This window comes from Dendrobates tinctorius, unplaced genomic scaffold, assembly GCF_039654945.1.
Source record: "Dendrobates tinctorius isolate UK_male_01 unplaced genomic scaffold, ASM3965494v1 ptg000133l, whole genome shotgun sequence".
NCBI classification, from domain to species: domain Eukaryota; kingdom Metazoa; phylum Chordata; class Amphibia; order Anura; family Dendrobatidae; genus Dendrobates; species Dendrobates tinctorius.
The window spans coordinates 20738666-20757500 of record NW_027361801.1 but is presented as its reverse complement, the minus strand read 5'-3'; the positions used below and the strand labels follow the sequence as shown (position 1 = coordinate 20757500).

Genomic DNA, 18835 nt, shown 5'->3' with positions numbered 1-18835 from the left:
ATTACTTGTCACATTGTTCCCCGAAGCCATTGTCTTTTACGGAATAAATATTAACATAACAAACCACAAAAATACTCACCCACGATCCGAAGCAGTCCACGAGTGTGTCCCACGACGATCTTGGGTAGAGAACTGCAGCATCAGTTGATGCTGCCGTTCTCTACGGGCTGCAGGAATCCAATGACGGAAGGTAGGTATCCTTCCGCACTGTATTCCTCCGCCACTTAAAAAAAAAAAGTCCCTAGTCTCACTTTATGCCATTGCTGTGTGGGAATTTCCCACGCAGCAATGGCATAAAGTGAGACTAGGGACTTTTTTTGCATGTAGTATGTATGTAGTATGTATGTAGTATGTATGTGGTATGTATGTAGCATGTAGTATGTATGTAGCATGCATGTAGTATATATGTGTTATGTATGTAGTATATATGTGGTATGTATGTAGTATGTATGTAGTATGTATGTAGCATGCAGTATGTATGTAGCATGCATGTAGTATATATGTAGTATGTATGTAGCATGTAGTATGTATGTAGCATGCATGTAGTATGTATGGAGCATGCATGTAGTATGTATGTAGTATGTATGTAGTATGTATGTAGCATGCATGTAGTATGTATGTAGTATATATGTGGTATGTATGTAGTATGTATGTAGTATGTATGTAGTATATATGTAGTATGTATGTAGCATGTAGTATGTATGTAGTATATATGTGGTATGTATGTAGTATGTATGTAGTATGTATGTAGCATGCAGTATGTATGTAGCATGCATGTAGTATATATGTAGTATGTATGTAGCATGTATGTAGCATGCATGTAGTATATATGTAGTATGTATGTAGCATGTAGTATGTATGTAGCATGCATGTAGTATGTATGTAGTATTTTTTTTTTTTTTTAACATTTAACACATTAGCCGGATGATGGGACTACTACTGTCCCATCATTGGCTAATGTGTCAATCACTGTCATGGTAGCAGGCATCGCCAGATGGGACTTATAGTCCCATCGGACGATGCTTGCACAGACCCCCGGACATCAGCACAGCCCCCCGGCAGGCCGGCACAGCCCCCCGGCAGGCCGGTACAGACCCCCACAGGGTGCACAGACCACCGGCAGGCCGGCACAGCCCCCCGGCAGGCCGGTACAGACCCCCACAGGGTGCACAGACCACCGGCAGGCCGGCACAGCCCCCCGGCAGGCCGGTACAGACCCCGGGCAGTCCACACAGCCCCCCGGCAGGCCGGCAGAGACCCCCGGAAGGCCCGAAATGACGGCGCATCATGATGCGCACACACCGCGCATCATGATGACGTCAGGCTGTCAATCAACTTTGAACTTCCGATTCCGATGCCGACTTCCGATATTGAAAAAATATCGGAAGTCGGTATCGGAATTCCGATACAGCAAGTATCAGCCGATACCCGATACTTGCGGTATCGGAATGCTCAACACTAGTTGCTACTCCAATTTGGGTCACCGCCCCCTTTTGGGACCCCACCCCTTTTTGGGTTACCACTCCAATTTGGGTCACCGCCCCCTTTTGTGACTCCACCCCTTTTTGGGTTACCACTCCAATTTGTGTCACCGCCCCCTTTTGGGACTCCACCCCTTTTTTGGTTACCACTCCCTTTTGGGTCACCGCCCCCTTTTGGGATTTCCCCATGTCCGTTCTGCAGAACTTCTTATGCCACAGTTCACACAGTACAGTTTGTCTTTTAACGATACCACACAAGTCTTTGTTGGCACCACCACAGCTCCTACTGTCACTGATCACCGGCACCTCCGGCTGCTGTTCAAACACATACACAGCGGCTGGTGTCACTGCAGCTCCTGCTGCGCAGTCTTCGTGGACCCACCGATCCACCAGAAGCCGCTTGTCCCCTTCTTAACCCCACCGGGTTACCGGAAACCGCTTGTCACCCTCAAAGATAAAAACCACAAAAGTGCACCCATAGGGCCTTACCAGTGCAGGTATAATGGGTTATGAAGCAATGATACAGGGTACTCACCCTTAATAGTTGTGTAAAGCCACAACTACTGTATCCGCTTAGTCATATGCAATAAAGCTGCAGCAGGATGGTGTAGACAGACAGCGTCTGCTACCAATGCTCCCAGGGCAGATCCCAAAAAAGGAAAAACACCAGGTCCCTGTGCTGCGAGACCTTCGTGACCCCACTGAGCCACAGCAAGCACCTTCAGGTTTTGCAGAGGAAAAGAAAAAAAAAACAAAAACACATGCACAGTCTCTCATGTTCTGTCCGTGTGCTGTTCAGGATGTACCGTCTCCACCTGAGACCGTCCAACACACAGGCGCACACCGGGTGCTATTCAGGGAGCAGCCCTCCTCCCAGGGTTTCCCAACACACCGGTCTCACCAGGTCCAGGGGCTCAGCGAGTGCTCTTCAGGACATCCGTCTCCACCTGAGACTGCCCAACACACGCCTCACCAGGTCCAAGGTCATAGCACGTGCTTCAGGGCTCCTCCCAACACTGACCCCTCCAGGGACACAGTCTCTCACTGACCCTGGTCAGTGCACCACAGACTCCTGTCTGTTATCTGTGTCGGCCACACAGTTCTCGGACGCCTCTTCTCCTCAGAGGTATCCCACAAATATTAACACAGTCACTTTCTCTGACCTCGGTCAGTATTACTCACGGTTGTCAGACCGTCTGCTCTCCTGGCTCAGAATCGCCAGCACTGCCACACGTGCTTCTGGGAGTCGCTGCCTGCAGTCTGTCACCAATTGTAGGGATGTGACTCGCTCAGGTGCAGCGGGAGACAATCATGAGGCAGGTTCTTCCCAAAGTTCATGAGGTTTATTTGCTCCATAAACCATAAATCAGCATATCACCAAAATAGCCTCTAGCTTAGGCACAAAAGAACATAAACGTCCGTGGCTTCAGACTCGGACCGAGAGTCTCAGCACATGCTGGGAGGTGTAGTCCTCCCCATATACACTAATATACCCAGCTCAGGGCAATGTCCAGAGCAGCGCTCTATCTGCAGCCGCAGACCCAGGAAGGCTTCTCCTTCCTTAGCACACAGGCCCCTCTCTGTAGTGTCCCACCTGGACACAGGGAAGTCTGTCCACACTCTCACAGACTCCCTCCCACACTCTCTCACATGTGCCAAACACCTCAATTACATAGCCCTGTAACCACACCCACAGGTGATCACATGACTATGACATCACTAAAGGTTGTATAGACACACACAGGCTTCCCTGACACAGTGTAACAGAAAGATCAGCAGTACCTCTGCTGATCAATACACCCTGGAGCCTGCATCCCAAGGCCACCCACCTTGAGACCCATAATGGTCATTTAGGACCCTGCTCCTGTTACCACACTGAATGTGCCTGTACACCCGTCCTGGGACACCCACGCAGCGCCCCCTAGCTGACATAGTGGTAACTACACCACAATATATATATATAATATTTATGGAGGATTATTGTTACAAACATGGGACTTGGCTTGTGATGATCTGCCCCTTTCATACCAAGGGTGGCCTTTCATGCATAAATACCTTTTTTCATATCGGTTCAGATGTATGTAAACTGCCACGGTTCGGTCTGATGGGCGGGGCTTATTCAACTGCTCCCCCCCTCCCTGTCTTGCTCTACACAAGAAGAAATGCGTAGAGCAAGACAGGGAGGGGAGAGCAGGTGTAAGCCCCGCCCAACGGACCGGACAGCGGCAGTTTACATACATCTGATCCGATATAAAAAAGATATTTATGCATGAAAGGTGCGGGGACAGGGGGAAGCAAAAGTACTAAGAGAATCCTTATGTGACACACAATTGAAGGTTATCATTATATGATATCTCAAAAAAGGGGTGACAGATTCCCTTTAATTCTGCAGAACCAGCTCTGGCTGGTTAATGGACCTCTTACAGTTTTGATTTTTGTTTCTTGCTTTGTTTGGCCAAACAATTGAGGTTGATAGAATGGCCATTACAAAGCTGTATTGCCACCAAGTGTTTAGTACTTCTAACTTGTAGTTCTTGCCTTGCAGGAGTCTTGTGGACACAGTCTATGCATTACGAGATGAAGTCAAAGAATTAAAACAGGTATTAATAGCGGGAAAGACCCAACCTCTACATCTGTTAACCCGTGGTTAATATATTATAATTCAAGTTTGAGGATAAAAAATATCATATAATTATCATTTGGACTACCAGTATATTAATAATTGTGGCTATAAGGCAGAAAGGCTTGGCAACAATTAGATAAATGGTCGACTATCTGAACACAAATATGGGAAATGTATTCTCCTGGTTACCATTGTTAATTAGAAGCAATACTTAGCAGGCGATGCCGCAAACCCTTTAAATTAAGAGTATATGACTTCAGAGCAATATATTGATTTTTGTCACACACCACTTTTTTTTGGTACATGTGCTGTTAGATGTTTTCATGAATAAATGATGGACTTCTTAAAGTGTGTCCTAATTAAATTCAAACCCTTGCCATGCGGTCTGCTTTTTTTTCCGGACCAGTTGTCTACGAGAAAATGGATAATGACTCACGGACCAAAAATGGATCCAGCAAACTGAAAAAAGACAAAACTTTTTCACATTTGAGAAAATTAGTGATGTGTGAAACTAACCCCATCTATTCTATTCACTTTCAAAATTCTCAATTCCTGGGTAAAAAGCTATCTTAAGTGAAGACCGAATGTTATATTAATAAGATAGGAGATGTCGGTTGGTGCTCATAAAGTTCTACATGGAAGGAAGAAGAAAGGGCGGGATCTGAATTTAGCTCCTCCTGCCCCCTCCTCCATCTGTCTAGATAGAACTGTATGATCATCAACGGTCATCTCCTATTTCAGTCATTAAACATTCTGTATTCACTGAAGACAGATTTTACCCGGGAATTGAGAATTTTGAAAATGAATAATCAGTTCAGGTGGAGAAATAAACTGATTTTTCTGGCGATATATTACAAAGTTTCTAATTTTGATGTAGACTATTGATATATACAGTAAAACTTAAAACGGTGGTTACTCTTTAAGTGAACTGTCTTAATGATACTAACCCTTTCCATCCTTTGCCATCTGCTCAAGATTAACATCACTTGTGAACCCCGGTGTCATTAGATGTCGTCAGCAGGAGATGTCAACCTTGAGCATATGGAATAGATTTGGGAGGTGTTGCCACCATTAAAACAGGACATTTTAAGAATTAGTTAAGGTCCAGCAGATATCTAAAATGTGCTTTACATGTGAAGTGGATAATAATAATAATAATTTTATTTCTATAGCTCCAACATATTCCGCAGCACTTTACATTTTAGAGGGGGCTTGTGCAGACAATAGACATTACAGCATACCAATAAACACATAGATCAAAACAGATACCAAGAGGAATGAGGGCCCTGCTGGCAAGCTTACAATCTATGAGGAAAAAGGGGAGACTCGAAAGGTGGGTGGTAACAATTGCTCTCATTGTTGGGACCAGCCATAGTGTAAGAATTGAGTTTTCATGTAATGCTGCATGATCCAGTTATCAGCCTAAGTATGTAACAGTAAAGCATGTGAGAACATGATGCGGGGAATCAGGTTATGGTAAAAATTTTGAATGGGCAACACAGTGATAGTTAGGTTACTGCATTGAGGTGGTAGACCAGTCTGAACAAATGCATTTTTAGGGCACGCTTAAAACTATGGGGATTGGGGATTAATCGTATTAACCTGAGTAGTGCCAAATTCCAAAGAATTGGCGTAGCACGTGAAAAGTCTTGGAGACGGGAGTGGGAGGTTCTGACTATTGAGTATGTGTCACGCCGTTCCGACATACTCACCCGGCCTCCGCTCCCACGCCGTCTCTGCATACTCACCCGGCCATCGCTCCCACGCCGCAGCCCCTCGCCGCCCGACAGCCACGGCGGTCACCTCTGACAGGCGTGCGGCCGACGGCGTCTCTACATGCAATGCGCCATAGGCTGCGGCCGCGCCTCCCTTCTGCTTCTTGTGCTCTGGCTATGCCCGCACCCGGAAGCACCCCCTGACCAATGGCAGGCCAGACAGGGGCATATCAGGCCGCTTCCCCCTGAGGGAGCCGCCTGATCGTTGTGTTTCCTAGCACACTGGGCCCCGCTTCTTCGTGTGCTCTCTGCAGTCTCACAGTCCCATTCTCGTGTGCTCCCTGCAGCAGCCTCGCAGTCCTGCTACCCGTGTCCCCTGCTGTACTCCAGTCCTGCCTCCGGTGTTCCTGTTCCATCCTGCTCCAGTCCTTCTGTCCTACTCCAGTCCTGCCTCCGGTGTTCCGGTTCCATCTGCTCCAGTCCTTCCATCCAACTCCAGTCCTGCCTCCGGTGTTCCTGTTCCATCCTGCTCCAGTCCTTCCTACTCCAGTCCTGCCTGCGGTGTTCCTGTTCCATCCTGCTCCAGTCCTTCTGTCCTACTCCAGTCCTGCCTCCAGTGTTCCTGTTCCATCCTGCTCCAGTCCTTCCGTCCTACTTCAGTCCTGCCTCCGGTGTTCCTGTTCCATCCTGCTCCAGTCCTTCCGTCCTACTCCAATCCTGTCTCCTGTGTTCCTGCTCCAGCCATCCCTCCACGTTCCAGTCTACAGTCTTACTCCACTCCTGTCTCCTGTGTTCCAGCTCTGTCCTGTCATCTACACTTCAGTCCCACACTCCTACTCCAGTCCATCCTGAGCCGCCCCTCTCGGTACCGGCTACCGTGGTACTCAAACCTCTGGGCCTGCTCCTAACGGTCCCTGTATAGGGGTCGTTTCCACCTGGCAGCTCGCCCGGGGCCCCTCGGTGCCACGGCCCAGAGGGTCCACTCCTGGAGATTCCGGCTCCAGACCAGCCACACTAACAGTACGATCAGGCCATGGACTCCGCCGGTACTACTGCTGCAACCCAGAAAGAGTTACTCTTCCTGCAGGAGAATCAAGGACGCATTATGTCTGTCATGAAGACTATGGACACCCGTTTGTCGGCCCTGCAGGTGGCCGATCCTGGAACTGACAATCTACTGGCCAGTCTTCAACAGGAGCTTGGCCAGCAACAAGATACTGAAGCCCATATTTTGTCTTACATGGCCTCCTTTGATAGCCGCTTGTCGGTCCTCCAGTCTGCTGCCGCAACTCCGACTCCTCCCTCCGCTCCTACAGCTCTCCCGACGCCCGGCCTCGCCAAACCGCCTCGCTTCACTGGGGATCCCAAGCTCTGCAGGGGGTTCATAAATCAGTGTAGTCTCCACTTTGAATGGTTGCCGCAGCAATATCCCTCTGACCGGGCCAAAGTAGCCTTTATTATGTCCCATCTAGAGGGAGAGGCCCTATCCTGGTTGAATCCTCTCTGGGAATGTGACGATCCCGTTGTCTCAAGTCTTCCGGTTTTCTTGAATAGTTTTCGCAGGGTCTTCGATGAGCCAGGTCGGTTAGCCGCTCTCACCGAATCACTCTTTAACTTACATCACGGTTCTCTCACTGTCGGACAGTGTGCTATCTGCTTTCTCCTCCGAGCTCAGCTGGAATAACACGGCTTTGGTAGGGGCGTTCTGGCGCGGTCTTTCAGGCAGAATAAAAGATGAACTCGCAGGTTGAGATACCCCAACCACCTTAGAGGACCTTTTTTCTCGCTGGCTACCCGCATTGACCTACGCTTCCATGAGCGTGCTCAGGAGTCAACGAGAGACAGGAGGACCACCAGGCCAGCTCTCCTCACCCATTCTGCCAGTCCTCGCTCAGCCAGGTCCCCTTCTTCCTCCTCGGTCAAGGCCATGCAGATAGACCGCCTCAAGTTGGCCGAGTTGCGTCAGCAAGAGAGGCGGGCACAAAGTCAGTGCCTGTATTGCGGAGGTTCATCACACTATATCCGTACCTGTCCTAAGAGACAGGGAAACTCCTCCGCCTAGGTCAGGTAAGAGAGGCCTCCCTAGCTGATGATGATCCCTCTCAACCTCTTACTATATCTGTTCTTTTGCTTTCAGGGGAGAGACGTGGGTCCGAGGTGGCCTACGTGGATTCGGGCTCGGAAGGTAACTTCATTCGGCCTGGAGAAGTGGACAAATACCAAATTCCCGTGGTTGCTCTATCTAACCCTCTCCAGAATGCTGCGGTGGATGGCAAACTGCTATAGGTGACCATCACCTTGGTCAGTGAAGAAGTGGAGTTGCAAGTCGGTGCCTTACATCGAGAGAAGATAGTCTTTTACGTTTTGCCTAAGCTCTCCCACGCCATTCTACTCGGTCTCCCATGGTGAAGGACTCATCAGCCTGTTCTCGACTGGTCTTCTGGGGAGATACTCCGCTGGGGGCACCCGTGCCAAGCTCGCTGTCTGACTCCTGTCCGCCTGGCGGCCACTCCTCGGCCACCCCCAGACCTTCCAGGTCTCCCTCCAGCCTACAGTTCCTACGCCGATGTCTTTGATAAGAAGGAAGCGGAGGTCCTTCCTCCACACTGGCCTTTTGACTGCCCAATTGAATTTGTTCCAGATTCAACCCCCCCCAAGGGGCAGAATCTACCCCCTGTCTCCCGCTGAGACCACAGCCATGTCCGAATACGTCCGGGAGAACTTCGCCAAAGGCTTTATATGGAAATCCTCTTCGCCCGTGGGAGCCGGGTTTTTCTTCGTCAAAAAGAAGGACGTAACTCTACGGCCGTGCATTGACTATAGGGGCTTGAATGAGATTACCATCAAGAACAGGTACCCGTTTCCACTTATTCTGGAGTTGTTTGACCGTCTCAGAGGGGCCCGGGTCTTCTCCAAGCTGGTCCTCAGAGGATCCTGTAATCTGGTCCGTATCCGCGCTGGAGACAAGTGGAAGACTGCTTTCAACCATCGAGACGGCCATTACGAGTACCTGGTCATGCCCTTTGGTCTCTGCAATGCTCCTGCAGTGTTTCAAGAGTTCGTCAACGAGATCTTCCGGGACCTCTTGTACTCCTGTGTGGTCATGTACTTGGACGACATCCTCGTCTTCTCGCCGGATCTCTCATCCCATAGAAAGAGTGTCCGCTTGGTGTTACAGCGTCTTCGGGAGAACCGCCTGTATGCAAAGATTGAGAAATGTCTCTTCGTACAGACCTCTCTGCCGTTTCTGGGATACATTATCTCCGACGCTGGACTGAGGATGGACCCCGTAAAGTTGTCTGTCATTCTCAAATGGCCTCGCCTCGTCGGAGTAAGGGCGATACGATTTCTCAGATTCGCCAATTATTACCGGCAATTCATCTCTCACTTTTCCGCAATCACAAGACCTATTTCTGCTCTCACCCGTAAAGGGACTACTCCCAAAGATTGGCCTCCGGAGGCTGAAGAGGCCTTTCTGACCCTAAAACAGGCTTTCCCCACAGCTCCGGTCCTGCATCGCCTGGAGAGCAACCGACCTTTTGTACTCGAGTTGGACGCTTCCTCGACAGGTGCCGGGGCAGTATTGTCCCAGAGATCCACCTCCGGTCGTCTGCACCCTTGTGGCTTCTTCTCGAAGGCCTTTTCTCCATCCGAGTGTAACTACTCGATCGGCGACCGGGAACTTCTGGCCATCAAGTTGGCCTTGGAGGAGTGGCGTCACCTCCTGGAGGGAGCTGTCCATCCCTTTCTCATCTTCTCAGATCACAAGAATCTGGCCTATCTCCAATCTGCCCAGAGACTCAACCCTCGTCAGGCCAGATGGCCCTTATTTTTCGCCCGATTTGACTTCGAGCTCCGTTTCCATCCTGGCAACAAAAATACCAAAGCCGACGCTCTGTCCAGGGTCTTCCAGCCACACTAAACCACGGAGGAACCCTCGCATATCATTGACCCCACTAGGATCATCACAGTGGCTCCAGTGAACTGGCGTGCTCCTCCTCCTGGCAAAACGCTTGTGCCTGAGAACCTTAAGCGAAAAGTCCTCCTATGGGGGCACTCCTCCAAACTGGCCGGCCATGCCGGGACTAAGAAGACCCTGGATCTTATCGCACGTCACTACTGGTGGCCCACGCTTCGCCAAGATGTACTCGATTTTGTGGCTTCTTGTCCATCCTGTGCAAAAAACAAAGTGCCACGAAGACCTCCGTCCGGCTTGTTGCTGCCGTTGCCTGTCCCTGCGGTGCCTTGGGAAAACATCGCCATGGATTTCATCATCGACCTACCCTGTTCTTCTGGCTGCACAGTCATCTTGGTGGTGGTGGATCATTTTTCCAAGGTGGCCCACTTCGTCCCTCTGCCCGGTCTCCCCTCAGCTCCGGAGCTGGCCAAAGTCTTCATCCACCAAATCTTCAGACTCCATGGACTACCTCAACGCATTGTGTCTGACCGAGCGGTTCATTTCACCTCCAAGTTCTGGCGATCACTTTGTAAGCTCATGAACGTTTCCCTTGACTTCTTGGCCTACCATCCACAGTCCAATGGGCAGGTGGAGCGTGCCAACCAGACGTTGACTGGATACCTATGTTATTTCTCCAACGCCCACCAGAACGATTGGGTTGACTTACTTCCCTGGGCAGAGTTCGCTTACAACAACCATGCTGGTGAGTCCTCGGCCAAGTCTCCATTTTTCATTGTATTCGGCAGACATCCTGGTGTTCCCCTTCCGATAACCCCTGCTTCCGAGGTACCCGCGGCCAACGCTTTGTCCTCCGAATTTTCCAAGATTTGGGCCGAGACCAACACGTCACTCAAGAGGTCCGCTGATCGGATGAAGAATTATGCCGACAAGAAGAGATTGGATCCTCCACCCTATCGTGTCGGTGACAAGGTCTGGCTCTCGTCCAAATTCATCCGGATGAAACTGCCCTCCTACAAGTTGGGGCCACGCTACATCGGTTCGTTTGAAATTCTTGGACGTATCAACGAAGTAGCCTACAAATTGAGGTTGCCTGCTTCGATCCGGGTCCCGAACACCTTCCACGTCTCTCTCCTGAAACCTGTTGTGCTGAATTGCTTCCATTCCTTGCCTGATTCCGGTCCTCAGCCGGTGGGTGCCGATGATGTCTTTGAAGTGGAGGACATTATCGCCATGAAAAATGTTAGATGTAGGACATTTTTTCTTGTTGACTGGAAGGGCTTTGGTCCTGAGGAGAGATCCTGGGAACCTCGGGAGAATATCAATGCTTCCCGTATCCTCAAGAGATTTCTTGCTAATCTCCGGGGAGGGTGGCTTAGGGGAGGGGGTATTGTCACGCCGTTCCGACATACTCACCCGGCCTCTGCTCCCACGCCGTTTCTGCATACTCACCCGGCCATCGCTCCCACGCTGCAGCCCCTTGCCACCCGACAGCCACGGCGGTCACCTCTGACAGGCGCGCGGCAGACGGCGTCTCTGCATGCAATGCGCAAAATACAAGATATAATTGTGGGCGCACTCAGCTGTGCATGATAGCAACATCAATGATATGGCCAGGTGCCGCTGCAGAGGAATAATAACAATAGAAAAAGGAAAAGAAAAAGTACCGCTGCAAAAAAAGCACACACTGCACCAATGATGACTGAAATAAGTAATTTTTATTGATTCAAAAGAGTTAAACACAATAAAAACGCGATAAAATCACAAAACTATGGCATCCATGGTACCTAAAATGCATATCAATACTGAAATGTCATACGTATAAGCACATATAATATGAGCATATAATCCAGCGACACTATAGCAGTATACCGCCCTATTCCCAGGCTCATGAGGACTAAATAACCCTAAACAAAGCCCAGCCCATAATAAAGCAACCACAAACAAAAATCCATGTTATATAGTTATCATGCTAGGTCCCTAATAAGCCCAGATAGCAAGGAGAAGGGAAAAGAGAAGTTAACTCCACATGTCAGTGGTGCCAGGACACGTACTAAGGCAAAACAATATCTAAAACTGCCACAAAAACAATCAATAGTCGCAATGGAAATAAAGATACACAGATGCCATAACCAGGACCATTACCCTACGCGTATCGCCGTTACCAGTACTGCTTCCCCTGTACTGCTTCCACTGTGCCTGTACTGCTTCCACTGTTCCTTCCGTCCTACTCCAGTCCTGCCTCTGGTGTTCCTATTCCATCCTGCTCCAGGAATTCCGTCCTACTCCAGACCTGCCTTCGGTGTTCCTGTTCCATCCTGCTCCAGTCCTTCCATCCTACTCCAGTCCTGCCTACGGTTTTCCTGTTCCATCCTGCTCCAGTCCTTCCATTCTACTCCATTCCTGCCTCCGGTGTTCCTGTTCCATCCTGCTCCAGTCCTTCCGTCCTACTCCAGTCCTGCCTCCGGTGTTCCTGTTCCATCTTGCTCCAGTCCTTCCGTCCTACTTCAGTCCTGCCTCAGGTGTTCCTGTTCCATCCTGCTCCAGTCCTTCCATCCTACTCCAGTCCTGCCTCCGGTGTTCCTGCCTCCGGTGTTCCTGTTTCGACCTGCTCCAGTCCTTCCGTCCTACTCCAATCCTGTCTCCTGTGTTCCTGCTCCAGCCATCCCTCCACGTTCCAGTCTACAGTCTTAGTCCACTCCTGTCTCCTGTGTTCCAGCTCTGTCTTGTCATCTACACTTCAGTCCCACACTCCTACTCCAGTCCATCCTGAGCCACCCCTCTCGGTACCAGCTAACGTGGTGCTCGAACCCCTGGACCTGCTCCTAACGGTCCCTGTATAGGGGTCGGTTCCACCTGGCAGCTCGCCCGGGGCCCCTCGGTGCCACGGCCCAGAGGGTCCACTCCTGGAGATTCCGGCTCCAGACCAGCCACGCTAACGGTATGTTAACCTCAGGTCATTAGCAGAACGGAGGGCACAGGTGGGATGGTAGGCTGAGACGAGGGAGGAGATGTAGGATGGTGCTGAGCCATGGAGTGCTTTGTGGATGAGGGTAATAAGTTTGTACTGGATTATGGAGTGGATGGGTAACCAGTGTAATGACTGGCACAAGGTAGAAGCATCTGTATAATGATTGGTGAGGAATATGATCCTGGCTGCAGCATTCAAGACAGATTGGAGAGGGGAGAGTTTGGTAAGAGGGAGACTGATTAGTAGAGAGTTACAATAGTCCAGACAAGAATGAATAAGAGAAACAGTAAGAGGTTTTGCAGAGTCAAAAGGAAGAAAGGGTTGAATTCTAGAAATGTTTTTGAGCTGCAGATAACAAGAGCAAGCCAGTGATCGGATGTGGGGGGGAATGAAAGCTCGGAATAAAGCATGACCCCAAGACAGCGGGCATGTTGCTGGGGAGTAATGGTGGAATCACAAACAGAAATGGCAATGTCGGGTATAGGTAGGTTAGTAGAGTGAGAAAACACAAGGAGTTCAGTTTTTGACAGGTTCGGTTTCAGATAGAAGGAGGACATGATGTTAGAGACAGCGGTAAGACAATCACTGGTGTTTTCTAAAAAGGCAGGCGTGATATCAGGAGAAGTGTATGATTGGGTGTCATCAACATAGAGATGGTGATGGAAACCAAATCTACTGATTGTTTGACCAATAGGGGCAGTCTACAAAGAGAAGAGGAGGGGCCTAGAATTGATCCTTGAGGAACCCCAACAGTAAGGGGAAGATGAGAGGAGGAGGAGCCAGCAAAAGATATAGTGAAGGAGCGGTCAGAGAGATAGGAGGAGAACCAGGAGAGAACGGTATCCTTGAGGCTGATGGAGCGGAGCATAGTGAGGAGGAGCTGATGATCCACAGTGTCGATTGCTGCAGAGAGATCCAGGAGAATTAGCATGGAGTAGTGACCATTAGATTTAGCTGTTAGTAGATCATTAGAGACTTTAGTGAGGGCAGTTTCAGTAGAATGTAGAGAGCGGAAACCGGATTGTAAAGGGTCGAGAAGAGAATTATCTGAGAGATAGTGGATAAGACGGGAGTGGACCAGGCGTTCCAGGAGTTTAGAGATGAAGGGAAGATTAGAGACAGGTCTTTAGTTATTGGCACAGTTTTGGTCGAGGGATGTTTTTTTTAAGTAATGGATGTATGATGACATGCTTAAATGAGGAGGGAAAGATACCAGAAGAGAGAGGTTGCATATTTTTTGTTAGGTGAGTGGTGACAGCAGGGGAAAGGGAGTGGAGGAGATGTGAGGGAATAGGGTCACTGGTGCAAGTAGTAGGTTGAGAAGATGCAAGTAGCCTGATTTCTTCTTCTGTGACTGGTTTAAAATCAGAGAGTGAGCTAGATAATTTTTAAAATATTTTTATAAACATATAAGCTGCCATAGCTCGATCGGCTCTGCTACAAAGAGGCGATGCTCAGATCGCCTCTATGTAGCAGAATTACTGCATTGCTATGAGCGCCGACCACAGGGTGGCGCTCATAGCAATCCGGCATCAACAACCATAGAGATCTCAAGGAGACCTCTGGTTGTTATGCCAATGAACCAATGACCCCCCGATCATGTGACGGGGGTCAGTGGTGCTCGTATTTCCAGGTCCGATGGCCGGAGGCGCGCATTAAATGCCGCTGTCAGTTTCACAGCGGCATTTAACTAGTTAATAAGCTCGGATGGATCGCGGTTACACCCGCGTCTATTGCAGGCACATGTCAACTGTTCAAAACAGCTAACATGTCCCGGCTTTGATGCGGGCTCACCGCCGGAGCCCACATCAAAGAGGGGGTACAGCCATCGGACGTACTATACCGTCCGATGGCAGTAAGAGTTAACGTGGCAATTGAGGCCTGCAGTTCTTTGGATGTTGTTGGTGGGGTCTTTTATAACCTCTTGGATGAGTCATCGCTGCGCTTTTTGGGGTAATTTTGGCCATTCAACTACTCCTGGGAAGGTTCACCATTGATCCATGTTTTCGCCATTTGAGGATAATGGCTGTGGTTTTGGTGGAGTCCCAAAGCCTGAGAAATGGCTTTATAAACTTTTCCATACTGATAGATCTCAATTACTTTGTTTTTCATTTGTTCCAGAATTTCTTTGGATTGCGGCATGTTGTCTAGCTTTTGAGGATCTTTTGGTCTACTTCACTTTGTCAGGCAGGTCCTGTTTAAGTGATTTCTTGATTGATAACAGGTGTCGCAGTTATGAGGTCTGTGTGTGGCTAAGGAATTTGAACTCTGATTCCCAAAAATGTGATAAATCACAGTTAAGTTATGTTTTTAAAGGGGGGAGGCAATAACTTTTTCACACAATAATTCACAATAATAAAGATCTGCATTTCAAAACTGTTTACTTGTGTTATCTTTGTCTAATATTTAAAATGGTTTGGTGATCTGAAACTTTTAAGTGTGACAAACATGCAAAAGAATAGGAAATAAGGAAGGGGGCAAACATTTTTTCACACAACTATATAGTGTGATAAAACATATATTTAAAAAATGCAACATATTGTGCACTATGGTTCAATTTTGAGAAATTGTCTTTGAAGAAAGTTAGCCTTGATTTCAGCTGATTGTTAGGGCTTGTTCACATGTTGTGTTTTTGCAGTGAAGAAGCACATTGTTTTACTGCACACACTGATTATCTTATCCTTGCAGACTTGAAGTAGTTTCAAATCTGCAACATGTCAATTCTTTAAACGTTTTTGCAAAGTTTTTCACCCATTCAAGTGAATGGGAAAAAAACGCTATGAAAAGCGTGGCAAAAATGTTCCTATTTTACCAAATTTTGCAGCAAAGACACACGTTTTTGGTGCAGACATGTCTGCTGAAAATGCTTCATGTCTGCACATATCCTCATAGGTCTGGACTAGTGATGAGCGAGTATACTCGTTGCTCGGGTGTCCTCCGAATATTTTGGCGTGCTCGGAGATTTCGTTTTCATCGTCTCGGCTGCATGATTTGCGACTGCTAGGCAGCTTGAATACATGTGTGGAATGCCTGTTTGTTATGGAATTCCCACATGTATTCAGCCTGTCTACAAGTCGCAAATCATGCAGCTGACGAAAACTAAATCTCCGAGCACGCCAAAATACTCGGAGGACACAGGAGAATGCTCGGGAAAACCCGAGCAACGAGTATACTCGCTCATCACTATTCTGGACTCTTTAACCATGACAATAGAAACTAGTTCACTTTTTGCAAAGTTGCTTTTGGCCGAAAAAAGCATGCAAATGGGTACACTACATGGTTAAAAAAAAATGGGTCTCATATCTTAATAGATTCAGGTTTTTCATTCAAACCAATTGCCAAAAGTGTATAAAATCTAGCCCTCCACCGTGCCCACTACCTTTACTAACATGAGACAGAATGGCTCATTCTTAAGAACTCACTGATACCAGTGCGGGCCTATAATAGGAGGCACTGGTGTAACAAGTCAGTCCATGAAATTTCCTTGCTTTTTATCTAAATATTTCCCCACCACCTGTGAGTCATTTTTATTGAAAAGTGGAAGGAACCACAGCAACTCTGTCACACAGTGTAGACCACATAAAATTATAAAGTGGGGTTACTGAGTGATGAAGATCAGATTGTATAAATGTGACTAACGCTCTGTTGACTCTGTAACTGCAGCGTCCATCCATTCTCTGGCATTAACATCCGCACAAAACCTGTACTAGAAGATTCACGTTATGGGTTTCCATGGCTGAGCAGCTGCATGCAAACCTTACATCACCAACCATGATGCGATGCATAGGATGGAATGATATCAAGCACAATGCCACTGGACTTTGGAGCAGTGGAAATGTGCTCAGTGGAAAGATGGATCACAATTCTTTATCGGGAATTTGATGGAAAAGTCTGAATGGGGTTAATTCTAGGAGAACATACAGTTTGGTGGAGGAGCAATAATGCTGTGGGTTTGTTTTTTATGGATCGGCCTAGGCTCCTTCGTTCCAGTAAAAGCAAAACTTAACGCATCAGAATACCAAGACATTTTAGACAATTTTATGCTTGAAAGTTTTTGTAAACAGTTTGGGAAGGCCCTTTTTATTTGAGCATGACTTGTTCCCAGTGCACTAAACAAAGTCCATAAAGGCATGGTTTGATAACTTTTGGTGTGGAAGAACTTGACTGGCCACCTAGAGCTTGGATCTCAAACCCAATCAACAACTTTGGGATGAACTAGAATGGAGATAGTGAGTCCGGCCTCTCCTTCAACATCAGTGTCTGACCCCCATATACTTTCTGGATGAACGGAGAAAAATTCAAAAAATAAGAAAAAAGTGTTTCAGCTCACCAAACATTCATCCAATTGAGGTCACTCCAGAGTTAGTAGGGTGCGGTGCACAGACAAGGAGATCCTGGGCCGACTCCCAGGTGAATGAAGAACATACACGAACAGGCGGAAGTCCAGTCAACAGCAAAAATGGCGTATTAGATAGAGAAAAGTTAGGCTTTATTGTAGTTTCATAAAAACATCTTGCATATGCCATTTCAGACTACACAGGGTCCTTAGGCTATGACTAAGTACCATGTGTGGTCTGAAAGAGCGAAAGCAAGATGTTTTTATGAAGCTACAATAAAAGATAAAGGTTTTTAATATCATAGCCTAATTTTCCTCTATCTAATATGCCATTTTTGCTAGTGACTGGACTTCCCCCTGTTCGGGGAAAAATTCAGACACACATCAAAATCTTTTAGATAGTCTTCCCAGAAAAGTGGAAGCCATTATAGCTGCAAAGCGGGAACCAACTCCAAATAATGCCTATGAATTTAGAATGGGATGTCTTGGAACCTCCCGTAGGTGTAATGTGTCCCGATAGTTAAGTCCATGTAGTGTTGGTAGGTTATATAAATTTGGGAGAGGTAAACCAAGATGACAGCAGCTCTTAGATTGACAATGAAGGAAGTCCTATCCGAGACATAGACATTTATAATTAAACACATGTAGTCACTGAAATACCATAGGTACTTTAGGAAAAGGTTACTTATCTGAACTCAATAAAGATGTATGGACTTTGATAAATGGCTGATGTTGCTTACTAACCATATTTATTGCCTATTTGTCTTCACAGGAGAATAAAAGAATGAAGCAAAGTCTGGATGAAGAACAAAAATCAAGAAAGGAATTGGAAAAATTGGTTCGCAAAATGTTAAAACAAGCGAGTGAGACGGCACGTGAAGACCCTTCGCATTAGTTCTCACTTAACTTGCAATGTCCGCAGTCAGTGACTTACTTTCTTTAAAGACTTCATGTTAAGAACTTTGAAAGACTTGGAATAAAGAATATGAGTAGCCATATGTACCCTTCTCCGTATGTGGGGTTTACATTGAGAAGAAGGAACATATACATACGTGGCCAGAATCCTTTTGTACTTTATGTGTACCTATATCATGACAGAGGCAGCGGCAGCCATTTTTTAAGGTGATTTTTTTATGTGACTTCTTAAAGGTATTGTCTGGTTTTTGAAACCGGAACACTCTGTGCTCCTATATATTCACATCTCATGCATGGATTTTTTGTATGTGAACATGAGCACACTCTATGTGGCCTTCCAATAGTTATATTTCAAAGTAGAGACCCAGAGAAAACGCTTGTTTCAATAAACTTTATTTACAGTAAACTGAACAGGATTATCACCGGAGACATCAATGGAACTAATTGTAAAGGATTAATAGCCGGACTAATGGAATGGGAGCTCAATGGCCATAATCTCAAAGTCGCACTATATACTGTATGTGATATCAGCTTTCGTTGGCATACTAAATTAGTACTTGTCATTCAGAAATAACAGAGTTGGGGTAGGTTTTATTTTATCATTAGAAGAAACTACCTTCTTTAAACAGAATAATCTTATCATTTGGTGGAAGAAAAGCCATAGCTAACGCAACATTATATATACGCTATGGAGCCACAATATGGCATAAAGACATTTTCATAAAAAAAGAGTAGCAATACATCACTTTTTTTTTACATGTAGGACATATAGAAGACTGTAGACAAAGGCCCTGGTTCATTAAGATGACATTTTATATGCCAGTGTAAATAAAGGGAGCGCTGGAGTAAGATGCATTGAATTCTTTAAGAGGTGCGTA

At 47.2% G+C, this 18835-nt stretch overlaps 1 protein-coding gene across 3 annotated transcripts in view; it reads left to right on the top strand.

Annotated features, from left to right (window-relative positions):
- ARHGEF6 (Rac/Cdc42 guanine nucleotide exchange factor 6) overlaps positions 1-18040 on the top strand; it is a 242387-nt gene extending 224347 nt beyond the window's left edge. For all 3 annotated transcript variants that reach the window (XM_073543558.1, XM_073543557.1, XM_073543559.1), the window contains 2 exons: positions 4027-4081; positions 17815-18040. In XM_073543558.1, coding sequence (XP_073399659.1) covers positions 4027-4081; positions 17815-17937 — 178 coding nt within the window. In that variant the 3' untranslated portion in view covers positions 17938-18040. The remainder of the gene's footprint in view (positions 1-4026; positions 4082-17814) is intronic.
- Positions 18041-18835: the final 795 nt, after the last annotated feature.